Source organism: Chelonia mydas, chromosome 6 (assembly GCF_015237465.2).
Source record: "Chelonia mydas isolate rCheMyd1 chromosome 6, rCheMyd1.pri.v2, whole genome shotgun sequence".
Taxonomy (NCBI): domain Eukaryota; kingdom Metazoa; phylum Chordata; order Testudines; family Cheloniidae; genus Chelonia; species Chelonia mydas.
The window spans coordinates 113821740-113835531 of NC_051246.2; the positions used below are offsets into that span (position 1 = coordinate 113821740).

General features: G+C 38.6%; 1 protein-coding gene across 1 annotated transcript in view; it reads left to right on the top strand.

Annotated features, from left to right (window-relative positions):
* The window catches only part of TDRD9 (tudor domain containing 9), a 149281-nt gene that overhangs the window by 62364 nt on the left and 73125 nt on the right, over nt 1–13792 (top strand). The window contains exons 8-11 of the mRNA XM_037901049.2: nt 3040–3143; nt 5046–5104; nt 12928–12982; nt 13182–13266. Coding sequence (XP_037756977.2) covers nt 3040–3143; nt 5046–5104; nt 12928–12982; nt 13182–13266 — 303 coding nt within the window. The remainder of the gene's footprint in view (nt 1–3039; nt 3144–5045; nt 5105–12927; nt 12983–13181; nt 13267–13792) is intronic.

A 13792-nucleotide genomic window follows, 5' to 3' on the forward strand; every position in this document is an offset into this window, starting at 1 on the left:
TTATTGTACCTTAGCAGTGTGTTTGTTTGATTTGAAGCATGTCCGAGACTCCCCTTGGGATAACAAGCCTGGTGCATATCAATTTCTTTGTTAAACTGATTAATTCATACAAGCTTGCAGTGTCCTGCGGGCATAACTGGAGATAATGCTGCCCGCTTCTTATTTACAATGCCACCAGAAAGTGAAAACAGACGTTCACTTGGCACTTTTGTAACTGGCATTGCAAGGTATTGATGTGCCAGATATGCTAAATATTCGTATGCACCTTCATGCTTCGGCCACCATTCCAGAGGACATGCTTCCATGCTGATGATGCTCATTAAAAAAATAACGCATTAATTAAATTTGTGACTGAACTCCCTGGGTGGACATTCTGCCATATATTTCATGTTATAGCTGTCTCGGATGATGACCCAGCACATGTTGTTCATTTTAAGAACACTTTCACTGCAGATTTGACAAAATGCAGAGAAGGTACCAACGTGAGATATCTAAAGATAGCGACAGCACTTGAGTCAAGGTTTAAGAATCTGACATGCCTTCCAAAATCTGAGAGGGACGAGGTGTGGAGCATGCTTTCAGATGTCTTAAAAGAGCAACGCTTGGATGCAGAAACTACAGAACCTCAACCACCAAAAAAGAAAATCATTCTTTTGCTGGTGGCATCTGACTCACGATGATGAAAATGAACATGCCTTGGTCCACACTGCTTTGGATTGTTATCGAGCAGAAGCCATCATCATCATGGACTCATGTCCTCTGGGATGGTGGTTGAAGCATGAAGGGACATATGAATCTTTAGCAAATCTGGCACATAAATATCTTGCAATGCAGGTACCATGCGAACGCCTGTTCTCACTTTCAGGTGATGTAAACAAGAAGCAGGCAGCATTATCTCCTACAAATGTAAACAAACTTGTTTGTCTGAGCGATTGGCTGAACATGAAGTAGGACTGAGTGGACTTGTAGGCTCTAAAGTTTTACATTGTTTTATTTTTGAATGCAGTTTTTTTTACATAATTCTACATTTGTAGGTTCAACTTTCATGATAGAGATTGTACTACAGTACTTGTAATGGGGGAATTGAAAAATACTATTTTTTTGTTTTTTTACAGTGCAAATATTTGTAATAAAAAATAAATCTAAAGTACGTTTTGTACTCTGTGTTGTAACTGAAATCAACAGATTTGAAAATGTAGAAAACATCCAAAAATATTTAAATAAATGGTAATTTATTATTGTTTAACAGTGATTAATCGTCATGAATTTTTTTAATCGCTTGACAGCCCTATTTATTTCACAACACCAAAACATGATAGCTGCTTAGGATACATATTTTAAAAAAAAACAGCTTCCTTTGATCCTTTTTAAAAGATGAGAAGTATTGGGTGGATAAGGGACAGAGAGATGAAGAGGGAAACTGATTATAGTAATAGGATCATATGGAGACTCAGTTCTGGCATATGTATTTTTACAGATATGAGGTGGAACTTCAGCTTTTTGGTATCTTCTTAAATTATCCTAGTTCTTGTAGATCAGTGGTTTTCAATCTTTTTTTCATTTGCGGACATCAAAAAAATTTCAAATGGAGGTGCAGACCCCTTTGGAAATCTTAGACATAGTCTGAGGACCCTCTGTGGACCACAGGTTGTAAACGATTATTGTAGATGGTAGTACAGAAGCAAGGTTAAAAGTGGATTTAAATAAGGAGAGGAGGGAGTGTGGCTTGGCATTCAGGTTTTAGGAGGCATGCCACATGTAGGAGTGTCCGTGATGAAATGAGCAGACATGGAAGAGCAAGGAAAGCACTCAGTGACCTTATGGAGGTGGAGCCAACATAGGTTTGGTTTGAGGTGATGATCTCTTGAGTAGCTAACACAAATCTCAGTCTACTTACCTGCTGATTCTTAATTACCACTTGAACAGGTCTTTCAGAGGACTCTGCAAAGCAAAGTAACATTTTAACTTGTAAAAAATCAACAGTCTTAGATTGTTTTGAGATAACTAATTTATAGTCTGACCTTTGCAGCAGACTGCAGCAAAAAAAGGGGGGAGATTAAAAAAAAGTCCTGATCACTAATACTCCTGTAAAAAGAAATATAGCTTTAAGTGCTAGATGGGGGGGGATTTGATAGCTGCTTTCAACTACCTGAGAGGTGGTTCCAGAGAGGATGGTTCTAGACTATTCTCAGTGGTAGAAGAGGACAGGACAAGGAGTAATGGTCTCAAGTTGCAGTGGGGGAGGTTTAGGTTGGATATGAGGAAAAAATTTTCACTAAGAGGGTGGTGAAACACTGGAATGCGTTACCTAGGGAGGTGGTAGAATCTCCTTCCTTGGAAGTTTTTAAGGTCAAGCTTGACAAAGCCTTGGCTGGGATGATTTGATTGGGGATTGGTCCTGCTTTGAGCAGGGGGTTGGACTAGATGACCTCCTGAGGTCCCTTCCAACCCTGATATTCTATGATTCTGTGGTGCCAGCACAACATAACACAGTCCTGTATTGCTCATGTGGAACTGCACTTCCTATGGGAATTCTGAGAGGGATTATTCCTCTCCTCGTATGAGGGTGAATCAATGCATTTCATCATCCTTTTGGATCCTGCAGCCTTATCTGTCATGACCTGCAGACTATGCTGGAAACTGGGAGTTGATCGTCCTTATCCTATGTAGATAACTGTTACAGGGAACATCTTGGTATTTTTTTAAAAATAGATGTACCCCAGTAGGTGTTGAACAATGCTGTATGTAATGCCTGCAAAATGTCTGAAGAAATAATGTATTAAATAAGATGAGTTGTGGGGGCCAAAAGTTCATCCCTCTGAGTAGACTAAGTTCCTTGTGAAGCTTCAGATTGACGTTAGTGTCTTCTCTATTGGAATGGTTTTAATAAATTCAAGAAAACTTGAAAGAATTCAAGTCAGGTGCTAGTTTAATTTTGGACTGCGAAAATGATTGGCAATCTACTCACAATATTTAGGCTTGAAAGCGTTAGTGTTAAATGTCAGTATGTTAACATCAAGTTTTTTCCTCTCCTTCTAGCTTTCTCCTCAAATCTTTGATGAACCTATGATCGCTAAAGAAATGTATGAAGTTGCAATCTCTCTGATTCAATTGTTTGATGAGTTGGAAATGAAGGAAAGTGGGTAAGATATACTCCGGGTCTGTTTGTGAAGAACTTGTGACTCAGTTGAAATGAAACTCAAATTAGGGAATATGATTCTTTGCAGTACCTCTATTAGAATTCTGACATGGCTTTAATTTTTTTGCACTTTTCTTCCTTTTGTCTTGAATGGTGACTTATTGGCTTGATTTCTGCTCAGATTAATTGTATTTAGACTCCTTCTAGCTTTTATTGAATTTCTTGAATTTTTAAAAATACTCTCCAGGGCACAATGTGTAAGTGACCATTAAAGCTGTGTCAGTTGAAAACTTTATAGACTCTTTGCTGCAGGCTGGAATTGAATGTTCTTTATATCAGGGCTTTGGAGCGGAGCCCGGAGCTGGAGCATGGAGCAGCTCCAGAGCAGTGGAGCTGCAGGTTTTTGCCTGGAGCTGGAGCACAGCTCCAAAGCCCTGCTTTATATGAAACAAAGAAGCAGAACTCGGATTTGTTTTATTAACAAAGGAATGAAGGAAAGTGTAATACATAAGAACCAATGAAGGCTGATGTCTTTTCTTGTTTGTATTTTTTAGACTTTCATGCTTAATGTACATATTAGGTTAGAATGTAGAACAGATTAAGGCGATTTCATTTGTCTTGCTCTATAGCATTTTGTAAATTGGTATTCAGTATCTGCAAGAATGTGGTAAAAAAAAATCTAGAACTACTACAACTCAGTCTAGTGCTGAATAGCAACTTAAAGCTACACTTTTCTGTCATACTTTGTTCTGATTTTTTTTACACTAATTTATAAATATATATTGAAGAAATAACTTTACTTTTTAGACTGAAAGCTTTTTTTAATGCTATGTAAGCTTTTGACGTTTTGGAAAAAACTCATGAAACTTAAACTATCAGATTGCACTATAAAATGTAAGTTTTGATGGGGATATTAATGTGATAAGTATGCGCTCATTTATCACTTTCATTATGAGGAATTTTTGATCTTTCTCCTTTTTTTTTTTTTTTTTCCTGAAGAACTGAATACTTCCTATAGTGCTGCTTTGTTGGAGTATTTTAGAATACTAGGCAAAAGTACTATATAAAATGTTCTCATTACCAATATTAGTATATTATTGTAGTTTTTAATTTCAGAAAGGGGCACTGCTCATAATAGGAAGAGACATTAGTACCTTCCAGTGAAAATGAACATTTCTGGTATTGATATCATTAAAATATTTGTTATAAGTACAGTAAGGGAATAGTGATTTTTCATGCTACATTTACAAAATATTTTATAACAGTATGAAGTTACTGCTACCAAGTGTAAGATTTTTGTATTACATTAAACTGATTTGTGGACTCTGGTGTCTGTCACACACAGGCTTACGCAGAGTGATGTCTCTAGCCATTCATGTCATGGCTTAGCTTATCAGTGCTTATGAAAGGAATCTGTTTGTTTGCTATTGTAAAACTAACTTATTCAGTTGTAGCTCATCATAATGAGCTTTGCAATTTTCCTTCCCATTACATGCCACTTACAATAGGAAAAGCTTTTATTAGAGCTATCTAACATAGCATTTTTTTAAAGTAAGGATAGAGTTTATGCTTCACAAATTTTAACAAAATGAAGTTAATACTGTATTAATTCTCAAGTAGTGATACTCAGAGAGAGGTTTTTATATAACACAATTTTGTAAGGGAAACGGGAGTACTTTTACATGTGACATAGTTCTAAAGGCCACGGAGCAGATTTGCTTTCAGTATTTATGGATATGTTTTATGGAAAATATAGCTTTAGGTAATGTTTTGTATCGTGTCTCTTCAGTGAACTTAAATAGCAGAGCTTATAGGAAAAGTGCACTTTTGTTACTCTTACAAGATAAACATAATAGGGTGAGGTTAGTAAAGTGTGAAATTAATTAAAATATATTTTTAATATTAGGGAGAACAAAAATTTGGGCCTTGTGTCAGAGCGTGGCAGTGTGTTGGTGTTTCTGCCAGGTGGGTACTGACATTTTTTCGCTGTGGTTTCGCTGAGGGGATGAAGCTTGTTAGCGGGTATTGAAATGACAGCTTTTTTTCTCTGACATCGCTCCTCTTCTAATTGATAACGTAAGCATCAGAACATATATCAGTCTTCCATTTTACCCCCCCAACCCTATATGAATATGGCAGCAAATAAAAAGTGACCTTCATTGTAAAATACTGTATTCTAACCTTAGCATTTTCAAATAAAGTTACCAACTCCCTCCCCCTCACAAATTTTCAGCTACTGGGTTAAATGTTGAATCATACTTGAATCATACTTTTCATATTTGAAATTCTGCATTCAGTTTCTCCATTCTATATAATTATACAGCTCCTTCATATGACAGTATGGTCAGTAGTGCCTCATATCCAGCCTTCATCTAGATCCTTGAAGTAGGAGTTAAGCTTCTTTTTTTTTCTGTATGTTGCTTAGCTCATTTTAAGCATTCAATAAAAAATGTGTGAGGGACCACACAGCATTTCATGTATGAACAAGAGGCTGTATTGTTTTTTTGAAGAACCAATTTAAGTTGAAAAAACTTAAACTTGCCAATTAACCTTTCCAAAAGTACGAATCTAGTTGTGTAACTACTACCAAACAAAAGCTACGTGTCAAGTAATCCTGTAGGGCTGTCAAACAGTTAAAAAACGTTAATTGTGATTAATCACTAGATGAAAAAAATAATTGTGATTAAAACTGCGATTAATCACACTGTAAAACAATAATAGAATACCATTCATTTAAATATTTTTGGATGTTTTCTACATTTTCAAATATATTGATTTCAGTTATGACACAGAATACAAAGTGTACCATGCTCACTTTATATTATTTTTTACTAATATTTTCACTCTAAAAAATAAATATTTTTCAGTTCACCTCATACAAGTACTGTCGTGCAATTTATTTATCATGAAAGTGCAACTTGCAAATGTAAAAAATTTTTTTTACGTAACAGCACTCAAAAATAAAACTTGTGTAAAACTTTAGAGCCTACAAGTCCACTCAGTCCTACTTCTTGTTCAGCCAATCCGTAAGACAAACACGGTTGTTTACATTTGCAGGAGATAATGTTGCCTGCTTCTTATTTACAATGTCACCTGAAAGTGAGACCAGGCATTTGCATGGCACTGTTGTAGCCTGTGTTGCAAGGTATTTACGTGCCAGATATGCTAAACATTTGTATGCCCCTTCATGCTTCGGTCACCATTCCAGAGGACATGCTTCCATGCTGATGAACGGTTCTGCTCAATAATGATCCAAAGCAGTGTGGACTGATGCATGTTCATTTTCATAATCTGAGTCAGATGCCACCAACAAAGTTGATTTTCCTTCTTGGTAGTTTGGGTTCTGTAGTTTCCATATCGGAGTGTTGCTCTTTTAACACTTCTGAAAGCATGCTCCAGACCTCGTCCCTCTCAGATTTTGGAGGGCACTTCAGATTCTTAAACCTTGCGTTGAATGTTGTAGCTACATCTTTAGAAATCTTACACTGGTACCTTCTTTGTGTTTTGTCAAATCTGCAGTCATCTGATACTACCATAACGTGAAATATATGGCAGAATGTTTGTAAAACTACAGAGCAGAATATATACAATTCTCCCCCAAGGAGTTCAGTCACAAATTTAATTAACACATTATTTTCTTGATGAATGTCATCAGCATGGAAGCATGTCCTCTGGAACAGTCTCTTTTTAATCTCTCCTCATATGGAAGCTGTTCCATCCCCCTAATCATTTTTGTTGCCTTTGTACCTTTTCCAGTATATCTTTTCTGAGATGGGGCAACCAGAACAGTACAGAGTTTTTAAGGTGTGGGTGTACCATGGATTTATATATAGGCATTATGATATTTTCTGTCTTATTATTTATCCCTTCCCTAATGGTTCCTACATTCTGTTAGCTTTTTGACTGCCGCTGCACACTGAGCAGATGTTTTCAGAGAGCTAGCCATGATGACTCCAAGACCTGATTCTTTAGTGGTAACAGCTCATTTAGACCCCATCATTTTGTATTTATAGTTGGGATTAAGTTTTCCAATGTGCATTATTTTGCATTTATCAACACTGAATTTCATCTGCCGTTTTGTTGCCCAGTCACCCAGTTCTGTGAGATTGAAAGATTGAAATAATTGGGTTTTAATCTGGAGAAGAGAAGACTGCGGGGGGGACATAAGTTTTCAAGTACATAAAAGGTTGTTACAAGGGGAAGGGAGAAAAATTGTTCTCATTAACCTCTGAGGATAGGACAAGAAGCAATGGGCTTAAATTGCAGCAAGGAAGGGTTAGGTTGGACATTAGCAAAAACTTCCTAACTGTCAGGGTATTTAATCACTAGAATAAATTGCCTAAGGAGGTTATGGAATCTCTGTCATTGTCTAACCTGCTCTTAAAAATCTCCAATCACCTGTTGGGGATGGTCTAGATAATACTTAGTCCTTTCTTGCATGCAGGGGACTGGACTAGAAGACTCTCAAGGTCCCTTCCAGTCCTATGATTCTATCCCCTTTAATAAATCCTTCCTAAGGGATGTCTCTGTCCAAACCATGTGCTCCTCCTCACCTGTCATCTTTCCTCCAACCCTTAGTTTAAAAACTCCTTTGTGACCTTTTTAGTCTTATATTCCAGTCATCTGATTCCATTTTAGTTTAGGTGGTGTCCAATCTTCCTGTATAGGCTCCTCTTTTTCCAAAAGATTCCCCTGTTCCTAATAAACCATTGCCTCATCCATGCATCGAGACCCCACAGTTCTGCCTGTGTAACTGGAAGCATTTCAAAGAATGCTACCATGGAGGTCCTGGACTTTAATTTCTTACACAGAAGTCTAAATTTGCCCTACAGGACCTCTCTCCTGCTTTTCCCTACAATATTGGTACTTATATGTACCATGACCACCAGCTCCTCCCCAGCACTGTACGTAAGTTTTTCTAGATGTCTCGAGGTCCTCAACCTTCGCACTCAGCAGACAATTCACCATGCGGTTCTCCTGGTCGTCATAAACCCAATTATCTGTATTTCTAATAATCAAATCTTCCATTACTATTACCTGTCTCTTCCTAATAACAGGTTCCCTCCCCCAGAGAGGTATCCTGAGTGCAAGAGGATACCCTGATGTCATCTGGAAGGAGGGTCCCAACTATGGGATTTTTTCCTTCTGCTCCAGCTTGATGTTCTCCTTCCTCAAGACTTTCATCCTCCTCAACAGCACAGAGGTTGTCAGACTGGGGGAGGGACCACTCTGCTATGTCCTAGAAAGTGTTGTCTGCTTATCTCTGTCTTCCTTAGCCCCTTTAGTTTAGCCACTCTGGTTTCAAGAGCCAATACTCGATTCCTGAGGGCCATGAGCTGGTTGCATTGAATATGCACACATGCCACCTGCCCACAAGGCAGGTAATCATACATGCTGCATTCAGTGCAATAAATTAGGTAGCCATCCCCCAGCTGCTGGACCCCCCTGCCTGTATGATGTTTACTCTTGCAGAGGTTTTGTTTGATTGTTTTTACTTTGGGTATGTTTTTGGGGGTTGGGGGATATTGGCCTAAGTATAATGAATGTTTATTTGGTGTATCTGGATGTGTGCTCCCTCACAAAACTCCCCTGTTCGCTTGCTCCTCTGGTTGCTTTCGAGCTGGCTTTTAAAATTCCTGTTCTCCCTGAGTTAGCCCCAGCTCCTTGTCAAGGGAGTCTAAAGAAATTAGGGATTAAAGGATGGCAGGCTAGAGTCTTGCTGGGACTTGTCCTCTGTCTTGCCTAGCAGGCTGGTAGGATCAGCATGCAGACCACCAAGGAGACCACACCATAAACTTCAGGGAAGCAGGGACTCATCAGGGAAGCAGGCACATAACAAACTCACCCAAAGGTCATGTAGTCCCTCCTCCTCCACGTGAAGAACTCCCTCGCAAAACTCCTGTTTGATCACTAGCTCCTGTTTATTCGCTAGCTCCTATTCACTAACAATCTAGTGGACTACTTGAGCCGACGATCTGTCACAAGTGATCACTGTGGAGGTCTATTATCAACCCAGTATTTCATTTGTGAGGAATTCTCTTAATAGACTTGTTCACCACCAAAGTGGCCCAGAGGTTCATTACAAGACACTTTCATCCTACCATGGAATCAAGGCCTTGTGTAGACTTTGCTACCAATTCTCCTGATTTCCAGAGGAGACAGGACAGAGCCACACTAACCCTAAGAACTCCTTACTGGCCAAGACAATTCTGGCTAATACACATCTCCAGATGGCCGTTCAGCGTCTCGTTCCACTTCCAGACTGTCTGGATATAATATTGCAGAAACAAAATTAGGTACTGCACCCAGCCGTGAAATCACTGCATCTGACAGACTTGGATGTTGGCTTGTTGAGTGCTCATGCCAGGTCCAAGAAATCCTTATGTAAACACAGGCCTTCCCAAAAAGGACTTTCTCAAAAAGAGCGCTTTTCAGTCTGTGCAGGCCAACATGCTTGTGACCCAGTACAGGCTCCTATACCAAAGATGCATGTCTACTTCCTGCATTTGAGACACTCTGAGCTTTCGTTCAGTTCCATAAAGATCTCCATGATCTTGCCATGATCTCTGCCTGCTATCCACCTGTTCAGTCCTGCTCAATCTCCTCACATCCCACAATATCAAGATTCCTGAAGGCATTGTTATATATTTACATACTGGTCAGAGAATCCTCCTCATGCATGGGATCATTCTTGTGAATCTTATGGTATCTTCTTTTGAGCCACTTTTGAAATACAGTGTACCCTGCTGTAACATCTTCTGGGAGGGCCAGCAAACTCAAACTTATGTCTGACACCCTCCCAAACCCTTCTCAGTTTTACCCCTTTTGTCCCAAGTGGTTATCCAAATTCAGTGTGTTGTGGGTCATTCCAGTTACAAAATGAAATTGATGATGGAGTTAGGTATTCCTTTGGTGCAATCTTGTTTATTTACAAAAAATGTACAAAATCTTGTTTCCCTGAATACAAGAGGAACCAAACAGGAGACTGTTCCTCTGTTTGGTTTTACAAGTCCATCTTTTCAGCCAGCTCACTATACCCAAAAAGCTTTCTTTTAGCTTTCTCTCGGGGCCACATTACCAGCCTTCTGCTACTGTCTGCTTTGCTTTCTCTTGCTGGTGCTTCAGTTTCTGCTGTGTCTGTCTTATATGCTTTTCTGGTCAAACAATACCCAGCAAAGCCTTCTGCGCACCTAGTTCTAGTTTCTGGGTGGGCTTACATACCCCTTTATAGCAGCCCGAACCCAAGACAGAGGATCCTGTTTCCTAGAGCGGTCCTAAGTGAAGGATGGCAGGCACACCTATCATACTCAACGACATACCACACAATCCATAATAAAATTCTTCAAAGATAACATCATGTTCAGATTTCATCTGATGCTTATCCCTAAAGTAGTCATGGAATTCCATTTGAATCAGTCTATTAACTCAATGGTCTTCTTCCCTAAACCCTCTTAGGAGAGAAAAAGCTCCACACACAGGATGTTTTGAGGGACTGAGCAAACTATATTGAAAGAGGAGAGCCTTTCAGACTGCCTTTGCAGCTCTTCATGGCCATTTCTGGTGCTTTGAAAGTCATCTCCTCTCAGAGGATATCAAAATGGATTATGCAGTGCTTAACAATCTGCTACCAAATGGCTGATTATACCTCTCCAATCCAATATTAATGCTCACTCAACTATAGCAGAAACCTACTCATATCTGAAAACTGTAAGGCAGCCAGATGGAATAACTCTCTGACTGTTGTTAAATGCAGTGCTCTTGATCTAGCTGCAAGATCAGATGCCAAGTTTGGGGGAGCAATATTACAATCTCTGTTCAGTTAGGTCAGTCAGAACTCCTGAATTTCACTTGCCAGATGCAGTGCTGCTTGTCGGTCAGCTAGAGTGGGATTCACACTGAGAAGAGAGAACGGTTACTTACCTTTACAGGAACTGTAGTTCTTCAAGATGTCGTCAATGTGGGTCCCACAACTCGGCCTGTATCCCCACTTTTTTGGAGTTCTCTGTATCTGTACTCTGAATTAGTGAGGGACTGGGGAGTGGTGGTTGGGGCCACTCTGCCCTTTACCCCTCAGATGAGATTGCAGGTAAGAGAGAAAGGAGGGTCGTGTGGTTATGGCAGTTGAATATCACCCTGGATAACTGGATTGTATCACTGCCTCTGCCATAGAGTTCCTGTTCTAGTACCTCATTTTATGGGCACCCAACTTGCAGGGTTGGCAATTTTCCAGGAAAAACTAGTTTAGGAGAGGATGCTGGTAAATACTGAACCTGTTTAAACCTGTTTTAAACTGGGAAAAATAATTGAATCAGTGTCCAGCAAGCACAGAACAAATTTTGGATACATCCATTCAAAACCAAGGTATAGGCTCAGTGTATTCACTACATGAAAGTTGGTCATTTGCTCCAGAACGCTGCATGGCTAAATGCACCTGGACTGGTGGTAGGCAATTCTGCATGCTTCTGACTGCTTAATCAATGCTTCAAGCCCACAACTTTGCATTATTGTTGTTTTCATGTAATCAGATGTTCTTGACTTTTGTTTATATGATGTTGAAAATTGAAATATGAGTCATGACATGTATTACTTCTTGGAGAAAATACCAAACTAAAAATGTATACAGACATTCCAATGTTCAGTATTATAATTACATATATTAACGTTACGCCCACTGCGATCTTACTTTTTATTTGTACAACCCTAAATTATTCTCTGAATCTATTTCATTATATAACCATAATTTGAATATGTAACTAAAATTCACTGTAATGTGGTGTGTATTAATAAAATGCTTTTTAAAATAGAAAATGCCTTAAATTGGAACTAACCGGTTTTTCGTGAGGTGGTAAAAACCACCTCTGGTGAATACTATGCCATTCTTGCTGACTTAAGACACCTAGGGCTTGATTTGCTGAAATGCTGAGGAGTCTCAACTGAAGCAAATGGGAGCTGTGCTTGAATAAAGTGGTATAAGTGCTAAGAACTTTGAAAAATCAGAGCCTGGGCATATCTGTTTGGGTACCCCAAATTAGTGGGCACTTGACAGTTTTGGACTTTATCTCTCGTCTTTAGTTCCTTATCTGTAAAATGAGGCTACCTCCCTACCTCACAGGGGCTATGACAATGAATTTATCTCTAAGTCTGTGAAGCACTCAGTCACTATAGATATGAGGGCCAAAGAAAAGACCATATGGAAACTAATCAGCATTCAGTGTAGGGTTTGGATGATGTGGTATGAATAAGGAATGGAGCCGAACATTGAATGGTAAGGATAAAAAGAAATACCGAATAGCTACCCATTCAGTGAGCACTGTTTCTCCTATGCAGTATACAAGTCAGAGGTCCTGTGGAAAAATATTATGTGATCATCCAATTAAAGATGGCAGTACAATAGGCAACATGTAATTCTGGCACGTCCTAGAATTTCAATGATTGACTTTACAACTTTAATTTTCTAATTTAAATATAGCTTTCTCATGGGGGAAAAAATATAACGGGTAGTGTCAGGCAACTTTAATTATGGGGTAGTACTGCCCGTCCCACATATAGTAAGTGTAGGTGTGTGTTTGTCATTTTATTTGGAATGTAATTTTATACTCACTTTTCATTGCGTGTTTTCTATTTAACCTCTCTGTTGTAATTGTATATGAAAAGGGGTAAAGAAATAGAAACAGAATTAGGAATTAAGCAGAAATGAGAATCCATTTGAGAATAAAATCATTAATTTCTTTGGTTTTGAGTGAGCATCAAAATGTTTAGTTTAACTCAGCTGTTTATTTCCCCCCTAGGTTTGGCTGAAATGAATTACATGCATGAACTTCTCACAAGCATGATTCACAAAAGGTAAGTTAAAATGAGTAACACACAGTAAAATATTTTCATATGTACAGTTCTATTTTAATTTAATTAAATTCCTGTTGAGTATTTTAATATTAATCCTTCAGCTATGTGAGTTGTAGTCCCAAAAGGGACCCCTGGGGTAATTATGCCCCTGACTATTGTGAATTACTGTATAGATATTACAGTGATGCATTTCCTCTAGGTTGCAAGTATATCTGCTCCATTCAAGTGTGACTTTAGAAGAACAGAATAATGTGTTTTTGACTCCAGTTCCTGGTTACAGAAAGGTAAGCAAGTATTGAAACATGGCTTAATTTTTATAAAAGAAGAGGATAGTTTTGGCCATAGGCAACGTTACCTTCTCAGGCTAAGATGGTGGAATTATTACTAATATTTGAAATTATTAATGTTCATATGGGAAACCACCAAACATTAATTTAAGCATAAATTCCTTTCTTAAATCCAAAGGCCAAATGGTATTTGTACGAATGCTCTAGACATGCATAAAAAGCCTAAATAATAAGCAATTCACTACAACCAAACAGTAACAAAAGCATTTGATTGAGATACTTACAAATGGACTAAACCCAGGGGTGCTTAGACCCAAGTTGGTCGGCTCCAGCATGGTCAAGCTGGTATTAGCAATGAACTGCTTTAAGAGTTTACTTTTTGTATCTTTCAACAAACAAGTAATGTTGTTGCCAATCATTGACTTCAGCTAAAAAGCAACTTGAGACAATTCACCCTTATTTCCGGTCTTAATCCAGATAATAATTACAGCCTCCTTTCTTCCCAAGGCCTTTCCTTTCTTAT